Here is a 15,621-nt window from a genome sequence, read left to right as displayed (position 1 = left end):
CAATGAAAACTTCTATGGAGAGTAGGAATGAAACATAATGATTTGCCTAATCTAGCATTTGATAAAAGCAAAGCACTTGAATAAGCATATCTGTTGCATTAACAGTAAGCTCTGCTATACTGGAACCAGTCAACAGTGAAAACACTGCAGTAAAAATGTTTGGTATACATGATGCTATGCATACATAAAAGCACCCTATGTGACCTTTTTAGTCATACAGATGAACTCATGAATTCATGTTACACATTTCTACAAGGAAAGCTGGGAGCAATAAACATTCTGGGTTTTGATTATGTCATTAAAGAGATTTATCTGCATTTATAACTGTCCTGTTTGAGTCTGTATCTGATTTCTTTAATTAGAATTAGACAAATCCCTTATCTAAGTAGGGAAATCAGCATGTAAGAAGACACTGAGAGGTGAAAGAGTTGTGAGTATCTAAGATGCTGGCACAAGCACAGACATAAGGAGTCATCAACCTCAGAAGCAGTGGCAGAAATATCCAACTCAAGTACAGTAGTCAAATGTAACTTTTAACACCATGGTTTCAATATATTTAGTGGAAACAAAGCTGAGGTTCAGTAACCTCAACCTCACCGTAGTTAATGTTGAGTCTGGTCTCAACCAAGATTCACTGGTGAACTACATGTCTTTATTCCATTTTGATATTTGTATGACGTGTTAACATACAGACTGATATATGAGGCAAGATCTGATGAAAAAATAATCTTGCTTTTAGACCTAACAGTCACTAGGACTGTAAGTCACTAAACATTTTCTCTTTCTATGCTGATGCAAAGAAAATTCCTCTCTCTCATCTGAGTAATGTTGAGTAAAATGTACGCTTATAAAGAATAAAGGTGGGGAGTTGGTCTTTCATCAACCAGAGTTGACGAAAAGAGTAAACATTTTTGGAAGTACATTTTCATAACTTAAGATGAATTACAGACATCACATTTATATATTGTATGTTATAGACAGATAAATGATTTTCCAAGGTGTATTTTGAAACATACTGTATCCTGCTTTGGAATCTGTACCAAAACTGAAAGTAGTTGTTCTGTATCCAGGAACTTTGAGATAACTGTAAAATAAAAGTACACACATCTGAAATTAAACTGAAACTGTAAGACGTATTTTCTTTGAAAGCACACAGTTACTTAGCTATACTAATGCTGATCTTTTCCTTATATTCTATTGTCACAAATTATTTACAGGGTAAAAACTAGCTTAAAAACAGCTAATATCTGAATTATTTTGTTGTAACTATACTTACAACTTACTGTACCTAAGCATGCATTGATTATTGTATAGGTAGACATCTGTCAATTCAGAAATACTTTTTTTTTTTCTTAGACTTAACTGTATTTCTCCTGTGGCACAGATAAAGATTATATGATCCAGTTTTAGGTGGACTAATTCTAGTATTGTATTTTACCTTTCTTTAGACCATATGTTTTATGAAGTAACAGGAAAAAAATATTTATACGCAAGTATTACTTAACCAATGTGTTTGCTTTTTCATGTGTACATTACACATAATTGTATACATCAAACATAATGCATGCCCAGCCACAGAGATAGAGACAAACTCCAACTCCTTTAAAAAGCTGTTGGCTCACAGACTTCTATACACTTTATCACAGAAATTCAACTTTTCTAAGCAAAATACTTGAGAGAAGTACCACTGTGATAATACAGATTACCTCAAAAAAATTGTGTTCACTATGTCACCTAACAAACCACTAAAAAATACTTTTCAAACATACCAAGTCGCACTACATACTTTCCTATATTAGACAAAAATGTTTAGAAAGAAATACAGTATTAGGTGTTACAAAATAAACTATTACCTGCTTGAAGACCAAAAAAGAGCTCCTCATCCTGGAGTAACTCCTGAACACAGTCCAGTCTTGTGTTAATTGTTTCAGCATCAACTAGAGGTTCCAGGATATTGGATCTAAGTCTTCGACTTCCACCAGGAGTTTTAGTATAATTTAGAACACCAAGAAGTGTGTGACCATTCCTTTGAAAATAAAATAGGTACGAAGAATACATACACCAAGAAAAAGAGATATCAAGTGTCAGGAGACATTTACAGGCAAGAGTATCCTACAAATCTGAGGCATGCTTTGGCATGCTTAGCATCTCCCTGTTTGATACGTATATTATATGAACTACAGCAGTTGAAGAAGCTAGGTAATTCAATGCAATTTAATATAATATTAGCCCTCAATTATATAAGTATAGAAATACATTTGTACTTAGTATTTTATTAATATTTTGTAGTAGTATTCCATTGCAACTGTGGTAAAGTTCACATTTTCCCTTTCAATTAAACTAATTAAAAATGAACAAACTAACCCTACACAAGGAGGCAAATTATCAAGTTACAGAGATCCAAACACTAATCAGAACAATTTAGTTGAAATACATTTCTGAAAATAATTTTAATTACTTAGAAGTCAAAAAGAAATAATTTTTGTTTTTATTCTTTTAAAGAATATATTTCAGTCAATACAGGAGCTAAACAACATGCTTATAATTTGTGAGTATTAGTTTCATCTTTATGGCTTTTACATGTTACATATCCCAGGGTTTCACACTTAACGGTGATTGCATAGGTGTAGAATAAGCCATCTATAATATTTACACCTACTACACAGTTAAACAGTTTTAGAAACCTGAAATCTTCTATGCTATTGGCTGAAAGAAGACTCATCAAATAACAGGGCCGTAATAGCACACTGATTTAAACCAGAACTCAAATAGGAAGAAACCTGGTACAAACACACAAAACAAACATCATGAAGATAGAAAGGTAGGTAGGTAGACAGACAGATGGAGTGAGCAGAAACACCCTGAAATACCATGGTATAAAAAAGCAATAGTCAGGAAAAGAAAAAAAAAATTAAAAAAAATAAAAAATAAAAAATAAAAAATAAAAAATAAAAAAAAAAAAAGGAAATTCTAACCCAGTTGTATTCAGGGTTGTTTTGTTTTTTTTGCATTTACTGTACGATGTAACCCCTGACAGCACTTAAGTGGAACTCTACATTTGGGAGAGTGTATACAGTGCATATCTTTAGGCACCTGAGGACTTATTTCCCTGCACAGCTAAATGAAGCAAGAAGGCAAGTCCCTCCAGAATTAAGACTAGCACACAAATTTGACTTAGTTATTTCTTGTGTGTGCCTGTGCTATTAACTTTAACCTGCTGATACCTAATACAAATATATCTAACCAGGCTCCAAGATATCCAGTGTCAGGAGACACTTACAGGCAAATTAGTAAGATTAGTAAGATCTATGTAACAAAAATAGCTATGTTTGGCTGATTCAAACATGCCAATGGATCAGCAAAAATTCTGCAACAATAATGTTAAAAAAGAAAAAAAGGAGAAACTTCAAACAGTTTACTGTTGCTCAGTTCCTCCTGTAACCACCTTCCTCTCAAAACCAGATGTGAAATTAGGAAAAGAAAAATATTTTTTCAGAAAAATATTGCTACAAAAGTACCTTTTTGTGTAAGGCATTTTGTGGTTCTATTGCATCTCCCCAAGCAGAAAGGTCTTATGAACAGTACTTGGAGAGTGAGGAATTTCCAGGCTCCCCTTTTTATATCAGTGTGATTAAGTGGATATCCAAACAGAGGTAGATCTCAGAACCTGACAGGCAGCAAAACACAAGTTCCAAGTGTTTTTCTTGCTAACCATAAGTCTAACAGTCTGGAGAAGGTAAGCCTTGAAGTTTCTTCTGCCTACAAGGCAACTACCAATGAAGGAAGTGCTCCAAGCATTGATCTCAGTGTGGAAAACTACCATGCAATCAAGTACCACACTGCACATTCCCATCATTATAGAAATTACTCTCTTTCCCACTATTAGATCTAAAAAAACTTCTCAAGGCTGAAGCATATATCTTCTGTAAAATGAGTAAAACGTAGGCATTTTAATCCAACATAAGAATCTTGAAGAAATAGTGCCTCTTTCATTTCATACTCTGTGAAATTTTGCATAAATAAAATTTTCAAGTCTGAATAAAACACACACATCAATGTAAAGATGATTATGCATTCTCTCTTTCTACAATTCACTTCAGGATTTCCTGTGCTAGAAATATGGTGCTGAATTGTAATGCATTTCTCTGTCAAAATATTTTTTTTTTTAGAATCTGTGAATGGTTCTGTCATATAGAAATAATGGTCAGCTCTCTGACACAAATGTCAAAGAAACTTAGTCAAATCCATTTTTATAAAAACATAAATTGGAAAAACTATTCTTACCGAGAATCTCTGTTATTAATCACTAGTTCAAGATTTTGTGCTGATGATGAATCTATCATAGCTGTTTTCTCACTCCCCTGGAAACGCACCTTGAGTGACTTAGGAGCATAAACGGCGTTTTGAATAAATTCAACATATTTTAGCAAAGCTGCAGCAGCTGCAAGACAGTAATACCTTGGAAAGAAACAATCTTTCATGAATGTTGAATACTGCTATTGAAATACCACAGAAGTAGTGCACTACAGAAATACCATTCACACTATTGTGGGTTTGGCCACTACTGTGGTTGATAGCACTGAAAAAGCAGTATATTTCAAACATGCACGAACCCATGTCTAGCAAACATATATTCCTGCAAATCAAATATTTATAAACGTTTGAGTCTCTGTACACTTGACAGTCTACACTATATTGCTGATATAGTGAACATACGTATTTCAACAGACACATGTGACTTGAAGACCTTGGTCACCAAATACCAACACTTAAAATTGCTGATACATCAAAAATGCTTGCTGAGGCCAGAAAGACAGGCTCTTGAAAGGTATCTTTAAGGAAAGAATGAAAAAGGCGAAGTGGAAAGCTGTGAAAACCCAAAAAAACCCACCCAACTATGTAACAGGCTTTCTATTGACATTTCTAGATATAACAGAAACACTGGAGGGCAAAATAAAAAGATAGATCTGTTACGATTTTCTAACTTTTGCAACGTGACACAGACATACGCAATGAGTACATAAAAATGATTTTGTTAAAAACTTATCTGGACACAGTATGCTTTTCCTTATTTAAACACACTTTGATTGGACTTCCATGAAAATGGTGCTAAATTCAGATGCACACAATTGTTCTATGTACTCCAAACCCTTTGTTTCATTGAAGTATTTTCTCTGGACAGTTGTAAAAGTCACATTCTGTGAAGATGGGGATGAAAGAAACTAGTTTTTAAAGTTATATCAGAGAGACTTCTGTATTTTTCTAGTGATACATGTTTCCAAGAAATCTATCAACTGATTCTGCAGTCTGTCTTCATAGAAGTATTCATTCTAGCTTACTAGCACAAGCAGGTCAATGTAACTGAAGGTGTGTGATGCACATGAGATTTATGTGAGAAAAAGAGGAGAGAGATGAGGAAGTAGAAGAGCACTCATGAAGAAGCCATCAGCATTCTAGGCATGAAACAATTCACGTAATAATTAATAGTTTCTTTAAAGGTTCTGAAGCTTTAATACTCATAAATTACTTATACTAGGTCATCTCATCCTCTTTTACCCTCACAGTGCTCCTTTTTCTTTTCTATGATACATCAGCCCCATTGATTTATCAGGTTGAGAGAACAAGGCAGAAGCAAAGGATTCGGCATTACTCAAATTACCCAATGCCACAAATCAAAAACTTTCAGCTTTCATCAGCAACATATCTATCTCTGTAACTGTCAGTATTAGAAGCAGCAGCATGGGAGCTGCATTTAGTTTATTCGCTACCATTCTAAAATTAGACCTGAAAATCATAGGAAACAAAATCTGCCTGCACTTAAGATCTTAAAAGTTATATAAAACTCTCAAATCAACCATCGTATAAAAGTAATGAACAAGAACTCTAAAACATTGAATGAAATTTTAGATCTTACCTTGAAATGCTCCGTTATGAGACTGAACAATTTGGTTGTATTCCCTGCATCACATGCAGTGTTTGACATTATTATTTCTAGTGGTGTTAAAATCTTGAGTTTAGTAATAACCTGAACAAAACATTCAAAATAATTCAATAAAAAAAAATATATAACCTAAAATATTTAGACAATCATGAACAGCAATAAGAAAATACAGAACCCTTGTATTTTAGAATCACTTCGAATTCCAAATTTTCTACTGACTTGTACAAAATGAGTCAAATTCATATGTATCTGAGAACACACAAAACTAAATTAAAAACAAACAAAATTGAGAGTTTATCCCCTGTTATTTGAACACAGAATCATGCTTGCTGTTGAAGCAGGAGATTAATATCCAAAACTATATTCCATGGCTATGATAGGGGAGAAGGACTTATTTCAACAGATGGCAGCTTTCTGGCCTTGCAGCTGGAAGGTTAATGGTGCTCTGGACGATGAAGAAATGCAACATGTCTGAAGACTACTAATCTTTGGATTGAGACTAGTTTTTAATTTTGTTTTAACCTCCTCTAGTAACATTTATCTCAGGATGAACACGGCTAAAAACGTGCATATTTTACCAGCTTTACATTATGCACACCCCCTGTACAGATTTATTAGTAGACTATATGCTCTTCTACTGTATAAAGACTAAACATTATGCATTTATGTTTATTTATACCAGCATTTACAAATTCTCAAGGGAGAAACATGAAAAAACAGACTATATTTTAACTGCTTAGAAGTTAAGACATGCAAGAAGGAACAGATGATGTCCCAATGAAAAGGTAAACAAGCATAAAAAAAATACACAAAATAAATCATCTTAGGGCATTTGGGATGGGAAGGCTGTCACTGCCCTTCATATCTGCTAGCCACTAAGAAATTTTTTTCCAGTGGCATCACAAGTCTTGAAGAACTTAAAGAACACATGAAAACTTTCCTGAATTTATTTGCAGAACATTCAAAACCAAAAGTATGCACAAGAAAATACAGTAGGCTGGATACCAATCACTAGGCAAAGCATGGATTCTGAGAGTGTAAGAAAACAGCTGATCAGCAGATAAGACAGAATTGTTGAAAGAAATGAGATGAATGTGTCTTTACGAACACATGTGTGTATCTGCTCGCAGATAGGGTCAGAGACTTGTAGATAAGGAAGTAATGGGACAAACCCTCAATTTCTAAAAATGTTACTGACATGGACTGCTGCTTAGCCAAGGTCATGCTCAACTCCTGAACTTCGAGAAGAACGAAGATTTAATAGAGTTATGAATATTAAGTTCCCCACCCAGGACAGACTTAAAGCCGATTTTAATGGTCATGTATCATCTGTTGTACCGGGGGGAACACATTAAGGGGCACATTTAGCAGGCAGATCAGGAAGTCTGTACCTCCCAAGTACCACAGCCAATAGGGAATAGACAAAGGTTCTGCAGCTGGATAAAAAGGATATTTTTAGATTTTATTGGGATAAAAAGGAGGCTGCAGTCCTCCAACAATTTGAGGGACCCCATGGGGAAATGCCCCATGGCCTCTCCCTTTGCTCAAGAATAAAAGGTACAGGACTCCTCTGTCTCCTCCATGCACATAAACTTCTGGCAACATGAATTTTTTCACACATTGTTAAAGGTGTGACAGATTAAGGCAAGAAATTGGGCTGTTAGGACATTTTCCACATTAGGGGAAAAGTAGTTGTACAGTAGCATCTCTTTTTTGGACTGGATGGTGAATGCAACATCAGGTATGAGCACAGAAGGAAGAACTCAGTAATCTAAATGGAAAATTAGGAACATATGTGTACAAATAAAAATGCCAGCTTTTATAATGGTAAGGCAGGAAAACAATAAACAATCATATTTAAAACTGACCATGGCCTGAGAAACAGTTATAAAGGATGTTCAATATGTAGCTATGTGTGTTGAGACCAGAACAGCCTTTAAAAGCACTAATGCTTAAAAACAAAACAAAGAAATCCATTATACAACATTGTACATTATACAACTGTAAAATACAACAATGCTGTATAATGTACATTGTACAATGACATCATACAACACCTGTTTTATGAAACAGATTTGATGGTTGTTTACATCCTATATCAGAGCTACTTACTGTCCTAATAGAGCTTCTGTTTCTTTAAATATTATAGAGCTGCTAAAAGCCATGTTATTTTCTAGCATTTGTAACTAAAACAAAACCACAAAATGAGATGTTTCGGTAATGTTGCTGCTGCAGAACCTAGAGATTACTCCCCAAATTAATGTAGAATATGCAGTGCTGGCTGTAAATTGAGTGAATTTCATTTCAAACTGAGATGGAACATTTATGCAGCCAACAGTGGAACTATAATTATCCCCCACACACATTTATGCAGTTCTCAGAGTTGCTTTGCCGGATGAAGAATACTTGCAAGCTCTACCACCATATATTGCCCAATGCTCTTCAAAATGAGGCATCTCAGTCACAAAAACAGTGTATTTTGCAGAAAGGCTATTTTTCTTTTGAAAAGCATTCTTTCCTCTTTAACATCTGAGGCACAGTAAGGAAAAGAGCAGGCTTTTCAACACCACATATTTTCTAGAACTTGTTACTTCCACTTTTGAGAAATCTTTTCCACAAACTAGAAATTTAATTTCCCATTAGTCACAAGCTCTTTTCAAGAAAGTAAGTCACAATAACTAACCCATAAAATACCTTGGCATAAGTTGTATTGTCTGCAAATTGTGAAAGTATAATCTCAGGATTTTTTAAATCTATACTGGCCATTCCTACTTCACCTCTGGCAAGGCCTCTTCCTTCTACTACAGCTACAATAACCGATGCAACAGTATGAGCAGAAACTGCAGATGAGGATGTAACTGTAAGACAGTCATATATATTCAGTTACATTCAATATAAATCAATGAAAGATTGATCAAGGAGCATCACAAACAATAGAGCAAGGGTAAAAAAATTCACAGATGAAAGAACCATTATCAGTTCTGTCTTTAAGAATCCTAAAGACTGAACTGATAATGATCAGTCAGACTGTGAAAGAAGTAACTTTAAATCCCATTACTTCTGCATTACCAGAGCACATATGACACATATAGCATGGCACAAGGCATCATTACCCTGTAACACCATTTTGCTCATACAAAGCACTGCGAAGTGTACCATCAGCTACTGTCAAAGCATTCTGAAGAGCTAGTGTTCTACACCTCTGAACGTGCCAACATAAAATACAAAACAGTTGCTTCAAGAAACTTGAGAATTATGTTATATATGATGTCCAATGCATTACAAGCCTAAAAATAAGCTCTGATTAGAGATGTGCATGAATTTGGGCTCTTTAGTGATCACACTGCATGTCCACATGGCCACAAATATAAGTTGATTTTGGACAATTTGAAAAAACTCTGAATTCTAACTACACTGATAATCCACACATGAATGCAAAGTAAGTAGAAAGAGGATGCAATACCAAAACATCTACTCAGTACGTAAAGTAGTATTTTTTGGTTGGCGTATTGCTCCTTGGCAGCATCCTCTATAGAACAACACACATTGTGTTTTGAGTTTATTTTAGTATCCTAACATATCACATTAAAAATTAAACTGTTTCATAAAATAACATCAGAAATGTAAGTTGGACTGTTTCCTCTAAGAGTTGTTAATCTTACCCGAATATCCCATAAGAGGAGTATGGCTTCTGCAACCAGATCTACCAGAAGAGAGAGGTGTTTTTCCTATACATGTGCTATTCAGGCCTCGCATAGAAGAAGAACTTGTGAGATTCAATGTATTAGCATTTTCTACACAAGAACTTTTGTCCCCAAAATATGATTCTGAGGGGAGAGAGAAATAAGACAATTATTAAAACAGCCACAAATTTTTATTCAGAAAGCAATATACAAAAAAAACAGCTTACAAAACTTCATTTTTTATTAGCATAGAGATTTCCAAACAAAATGTCATTCTATGAAAGCTCTCCAGAGTATAAAATGAAATAAAAGTCAGACTGCTTTGAAAACAACCTTGCATTAATATGATTATTTTCTACAATAGGATTACCTAGAGTAACAATAAAAAAATTTATTTACATTGTTGAACTGAAATAATACAACAGAAGTCATTTTACTAAGTATCATTTCAGATTCTAATGAATTCTAGATTTATGAAAGAATGCTATAAATCAACTTTATCTCACATTTGCCCATTTAAAAATCATTACCTAAAACTGTACACATGCTTATGAAAATCTTTTTTTAAAAGCTGAGCATTCCTTTTAAAAAACAGGGCAATAAAAGTAAACAAAGAACCACTTGGGAATGATAACCCTTTGAGTTTCTGGGAATCAACTCTCAGAAATCATACAGTAATCTGGAATGTATTTGTTAGCAGCATCTCCTTTTACACACATATTTAAGATCAACATATGTTTTTAAGTCCTGCAAAATATCTTTGTCTCAGAACACTTTTAAGTTCCAATAAATTATTTAAGTAATTTACTTGTTTTTAATTCTCTTGAGATGACTGAAGACATCCTTAAGACTAGTTTAGATAACTGCTTTTTAAGATTAAAAAAATGAATGAAAAGATAAACAGCAGATGCACTTAAAAAACTCCAGGTGTTATAAAACACACAAACACAAATGTTTCTGTTTCTTATATTATAGTAAAAACTGACACACAAGACAAAATACTTAAGCATTGTTTTTAGATGATCAATTAATTGCATGATTCTTTATCAAGGTTGGCTGGTACAAAAATATCTACAGTACTGGGGCTCTGGGGCTTGTTTGTATTTTTTGGAGGGTGAGGTGGGATTTTCTTTGTGTTTGGTTGGGAGTTTTTTTAATCTTAAAACTGTGACAAGTGGTAAAAATATTAGCTCAGACTCTTTGCTTGGAGACTTTTTTAAGAGTGGACACATCAGCATCGCAATGCATACTGGTAATTTTTTTTTAAATAGCATTCACTTAGATTTTGGTCTAAATTCATTCAGAATTTTGACAGAAGAGACTTCCTGTAGAAGGTACCAAACCTGGCAAAACAGGGGAAAACCAGTAATTTCAAAGACCAATGAACCAAACCATACACAGGTATTTCTCAAACCCAACATTTAAGTCATGCCCTATTCGAATTAACATTCTGTTTGGGTATCTTTTAGGATTCCTCATTAATCATATCTATTACCCAAACCCATTTTACCTTATTTCCAATTTGTACGTAATGGAGATACATGCACATCAGAATTCATTGCAACAAGTGTTAAAGTAATTTCCAACTCTTTTCATAGTTACGTCTGAAAACACCACAATTTTAACTTTTTTTGCTGCCTGCCAAGATACAAACTTTGCTAGTCGATTTTTGTAAAGGATGGCAAATAGCAGTATTGCATTGTAGGAGCACAACGTTCTTACCACACATTGAGACCGACAGGCACTTAAAACTATTTCAAAAGGCCAGGCAAAAAAAATAAAAACAAAACCAAAAAAACAACAACAACAAAACAACCAACAAATCAAACACAAACCCGAAACTCATAACCGATGTTTCGGTTCTCTCCTCTAAAGCAAACACTATTGCAGCAACTCAAACACGTTTATTGATCCCACCAGAGAACTCAGCTACTACTATCTGAAGAAAAAAAAGAGATTTCTTTAAAGAAGTGCAAGGAACGATTTCCACTGTTCTGGCCGGCTACGAGGGCTAGTTGCTGCTACCCCACCTCAGTAGGCACTGCTTTTAACAGCTCTTTCAGAACCCGACCCGAGCAAAGACAGCAGGAGGGTAAAGAGACAGATAAAGGCCCCGGCAGAGAGCGTACCTCCCCTTTCGGAAACAGCCGGCTTCCCCGCGCTGCTCCCGGCGGCCCAGCCGGCTGCGAGGCCTTCCCCGCTGGAGCCTGCCGGCCGTGCCCCGCCGCTGGAGGAGCCCCCGGTGCTCTTCGAGCTGTGCGGCGTCTGAAGAAGCCCCAAGGTGTAACGGGGCGTCTGCTCCGCCCGCCCGCCCACGCCTGGCGTGGAAGAGCCGCGGCCCGTGTAAGATTCCGAGGTGGCCGAGGCGGCCGCCCGCTCGCCCACGCCCGCCATGGTGCGTCCCCTCAGCATCGCCCCGGCGCGCGCGGCCCCGCGCCCACCCCCGGTAATGGCGGCACCCGGCCCGGCTGTTGGGGCGCCCGCCTGGGGCCCACCCTCCACACTCCGAGATGGGCCCTGTTGGTAAAAGTTGTCGACCTGCAGCTTTAAATGATACAGTACTCAGAGCTGCTGGCCCTGCAAGGGGTATCGTTATGAATACGCAAGGGTCACAGGAACGCAGGGAAAGTGCTTGCTCTGCTCTTTAAAGCAGGAGTATTTAAACGTAATTTACCCCGCATTGATACTTCACCATTCAGACTGTTTTAGCAGGACCTTCAGCACGTTTTCTTCCTGCTCAGGAGTTTGGAGACAGAAAGATCCCTGAAATAACCATAAAGCTTGTTTACCTCTGTAGTTGTCTTAAACACGCGCTTGCAATAGTGTTTGAGAATACTAACACTGCTTTGTGTATTAGCATCATGTAACATACACCACTAAAATGTTTCAATTCACATTTTGACTAGGCACAATTTTGTCTCTGGCACTAAATATACCTGCATTATAAACCACTCCATATACTCACACCTTTTTAACCCGCAATCTTATAAGATCTTTAGAAATCACAGCTGACTTAGGAAATTACATTGACCTAACTTTCATCAGAGAACTTCAATAATATTAACAGGACTTCAATCGAAAGTGAAATGTTCTACACTGCTATGCAGTATCGCTCACATATTAATTCCCAAGCTGTCTCAGTCTGTAAGAGACCAGAAACTCTGAAGATGATCCCATTTTGCTACAGAACATGGAAAAATAGCAGCTTTCTATCTACTAAACAGTGCTTTCCTGGGCAAAAAGAGGTGCACTTGCAAAGGAAACCATAATGGAAAAAAAAAAATTAGAGTTTTTGGTTAAACCTTTACAGTTAAATAAAACCTGATCAGTGCTCTCATTCCCTCACACTCAACATAAAGTCTTTTCTGTAAGGTTTTTTATTGTAACTTTTTTGCAAACCTGGAAAAATAAAATTCCAGGCTTTGACCAAAAAATTCATCAGGCAAGCAGGCAGTTAAAAGTAGTAAGTTTTAACCTTCTCTAAAAACCTGTAGGCTTTAAAAAATCGTTAGAAATGCTTGAGCATTCCAATTCATTTGGTTTATGAAATCCGTGACAAGTAAAGGTCTATCAAATATTGACTTTGTCCAGTTCTAGCTTACTCTACACTAATACAGCTAAAAGAACCTAGATAATGAGTCCCACCTGTAAAAGCCAAGGCACATTCAAGACCCAGCCCATTCCACTACCACACAAACTACTGCTCCCTGAAGGCCAGAGACTGGTGCCCACAAAAGTCAATGAAGATAACTGTGCCAGCTGTCTGCAGCCCAAAGATGAATTTTATGGTCTTTGCCCAAATTATCTAGATAGATCAACCTACTACCACACCATCCTGAGGCTGTGGTACCCTGTCTTTAGTATTGCTACACCCCTGGGCAGGGCAGCTCCCACCATGACATGGACACCCAACACGCAAGCACCGTGACTGACTTCCATAGGGAATCTGGCACCCACCAGCAGAGAGGTCCATCCAACAGTGCCATGACAGTGTAGGTGCTCTACAGTGGCCCTGAAAGTGGTGACTGCTGCAGCCATCAGTAGAGATGTGGATGAGAGCCATCAAAAGCAGAATGATGGATGAGCAAGAAGCCAAAGACAACACTGTTATGGACATGAGGATGCAATCCCTGGAGACAGCTCTGTCAAAAGAGAACTCGCAGAAGTGGAAATGAATTTGCCACCACTCTCTTGCCTTCACTGTGAGAGATGATGAGAGATGTGAGAGATGACGGCTCAGAAACATCTACAACATGATAAACACCAGACAGATCCACACCTCAAGCTGGAATTGCAAGACAAGAAAGGCTCAACAGTAGCAATGTAGCTCAATGTAGCAATGCACTTGAGACTCAAGGGAGGGCTACCAAGGTGCCTAGTGATCACTAAGAGCTATGGAGACATCAAGACCCGAGGAAGGTACAGTGTACGGTGCAGAAAACAGACTGTTTAACAGAATTTACACAACACAGACTCATTCTGGAATTGCCTTCCTGGGCACAGTCCTCACATTGTGCTGAGAGCTAACCTCCTCCCTTGACCTGCTCCAAGGGAACTGCTCCTGAACAGCTCTCTCCCCCCTACACTGACTTGAAACCTCTCCTTTCAGTTCCCAACTTTGCCCCTCCCTTCAGAGAACTCCCCCCTCAGCATCCTTCCCTCGTCTTCACTTTGGAGGAATGGGGTTCTGAAGCCATCTTCCTTGCTATTCACCAGCAAGCCCAGGCAGGTGAGTGTCAGTACCACGGCCCTGCTGTGGGGCCCACCCGCTGCCGTGTGCACCGGCGCTGAGTGCATGCACTGCCGGTGGCTGCGACAGCACCATGGCCCTCATGACCAGGCAAAGCCCCCCTTGTAGCCTCTGTGTTGCAACTCCCCCCCCGCCGCAGTGCCAATCCGAGCTCCCCTACGGTGCCACCTTCAGCAAACAGGAGCCATCCACACCTACCAAGGCCCCTCACTCGCCTCACCCATGTCCACTGGCCCTTGGCATCTGCTCAGAGGGGAGGGGCACCCTGTGCCCCATCGTGATGCCCCATGACTGAGAAAAGGGTGCAGCACCACCACCAGCCATGCAGCAGGGCTGCAGTGCACCACGGGAAGCATTCGTGCAGATGGAGAGCTTCATTCTGGACAAGCCATCATCAAAGTGCTGTTGAAGTTTTACATAAAACCAAAGAAAAATAAACCTTTGATACAAATAAATAACACAATTAATGTAGCAGACAATTATTTATCTACAATAGCAACAATACAAAGAATTAGATATAAAAGGTTTCTTGGTCAAAAGCTTACTATACATTTGGAACATCTGTCCCCCTATCTCAAGACTGATCAAATACAAAGAAATTAAGCATAAAGCTCTTTGGCCCTCAAGAGATGCCATGATCCTAAGACTGAAGAGAAAAGCCATCAAAACCAAAACCACTGGGTCTGTTCTCCAGAACAGATACCTGAATAAAACAAAACTTAGAAAAAAAAAATTAAGCTCCGCCACCAAACACACTTGCTACAGGCAGCACTGGGATAAAAAAGTCGTGTAGTTGATACCAAAATCCTTCCTTATGTTACCTGTATGATTTGAAAAAATCTATCTTTGGGAGAAGTGAGGTCAGTTTACAGATACTGTCTAAGGAAACTGAAAGGGGGAGAGGGGGAATTCTCATTGATGGGATCATTTTGTATTCATTTTACTGCAAAATGACCAAGGACAATGTTTCTGAAGATGAAAAACAAACTCCTTCACCAGAGATTATGCTGAAGCCTGAACATCTTCAGGAAATAATTATACTGCCTTTTTTTCTCCCCACTGTTTTTAGTTGGCATTTCTCTGAGGGAGAGGGAGGCTTTCGTGAAGATACTTCATGGTCCCATGCTCTGAAAAGTCAGAAACAACGTGATTGTTCCCCCTCAGCAACCACTTAGTAGTTAAGAGTCCTTCAATTCCCACTGGTCCACGTGCATGGATACGCGAAGTACTAATTCCCACTTCAGCAC

General features: G+C 37.8%; 2 protein-coding genes across 7 annotated transcripts in view; both read right to left on the bottom strand.

Annotated features, from left to right (window-relative positions):
- Positions 1–12,036, bottom strand: part of MSH4 (mutS homolog 4) — a 24,792-nt gene extending 12,756 nt beyond the window's left edge. Inside the window, exons 1-8 of the mRNA XM_058840987.1 lie at positions 11,754–12,036; positions 9,604–9,768; positions 8,636–8,799; positions 5,915–6,025; positions 5,083–5,198; positions 4,285–4,458; positions 1,854–2,026; positions 1,017–1,084 (exon numbers count right to left, since the gene is read on the bottom strand). Of these exons, the coding sequence (XP_058696970.1) occupies positions 1,017–1,084; positions 1,854–2,026; positions 4,285–4,458; positions 5,083–5,198; positions 5,915–6,025; positions 8,636–8,799; positions 9,604–9,768; positions 11,754–12,036 (1,254 nt within the window). The remainder of the gene's footprint in view (positions 1–1,016; positions 1,085–1,853; positions 2,027–4,284; positions 4,459–5,082; positions 5,199–5,914; positions 6,026–8,635; positions 8,800–9,603; positions 9,769–11,753) is intronic.
- Positions 10,126–15,621, bottom strand: part of ALDH18A1 (aldehyde dehydrogenase 18 family member A1) — a 38,693-nt gene continuing 33,197 nt past the window's right edge. For 4 of the 6 annotated variants that reach the window (XM_058840981.1, XM_058840984.1, XM_058840983.1 and 1 more), the window contains one exon: positions 14,873–15,621. In XM_058840981.1, coding sequence (XP_058696964.1) covers positions 15,440–15,621 — 182 coding nt within the window. In that variant the 3' untranslated portion in view covers positions 14,873–15,439. The other 2 variants (XM_058840982.1, XM_058840986.1) reach the window with 2 other exon arrangements.

The sequence above is a fragment of the Poecile atricapillus genome, chromosome 6 (assembly GCF_030490865.1).
Source record: "Poecile atricapillus isolate bPoeAtr1 chromosome 6, bPoeAtr1.hap1, whole genome shotgun sequence".
NCBI classification, from domain to species: Eukaryota; Metazoa; Chordata; class Aves; order Passeriformes; family Paridae; genus Poecile; species Poecile atricapillus.
This window is presented reverse-complemented; position numbering and strand designations above follow the sequence as displayed.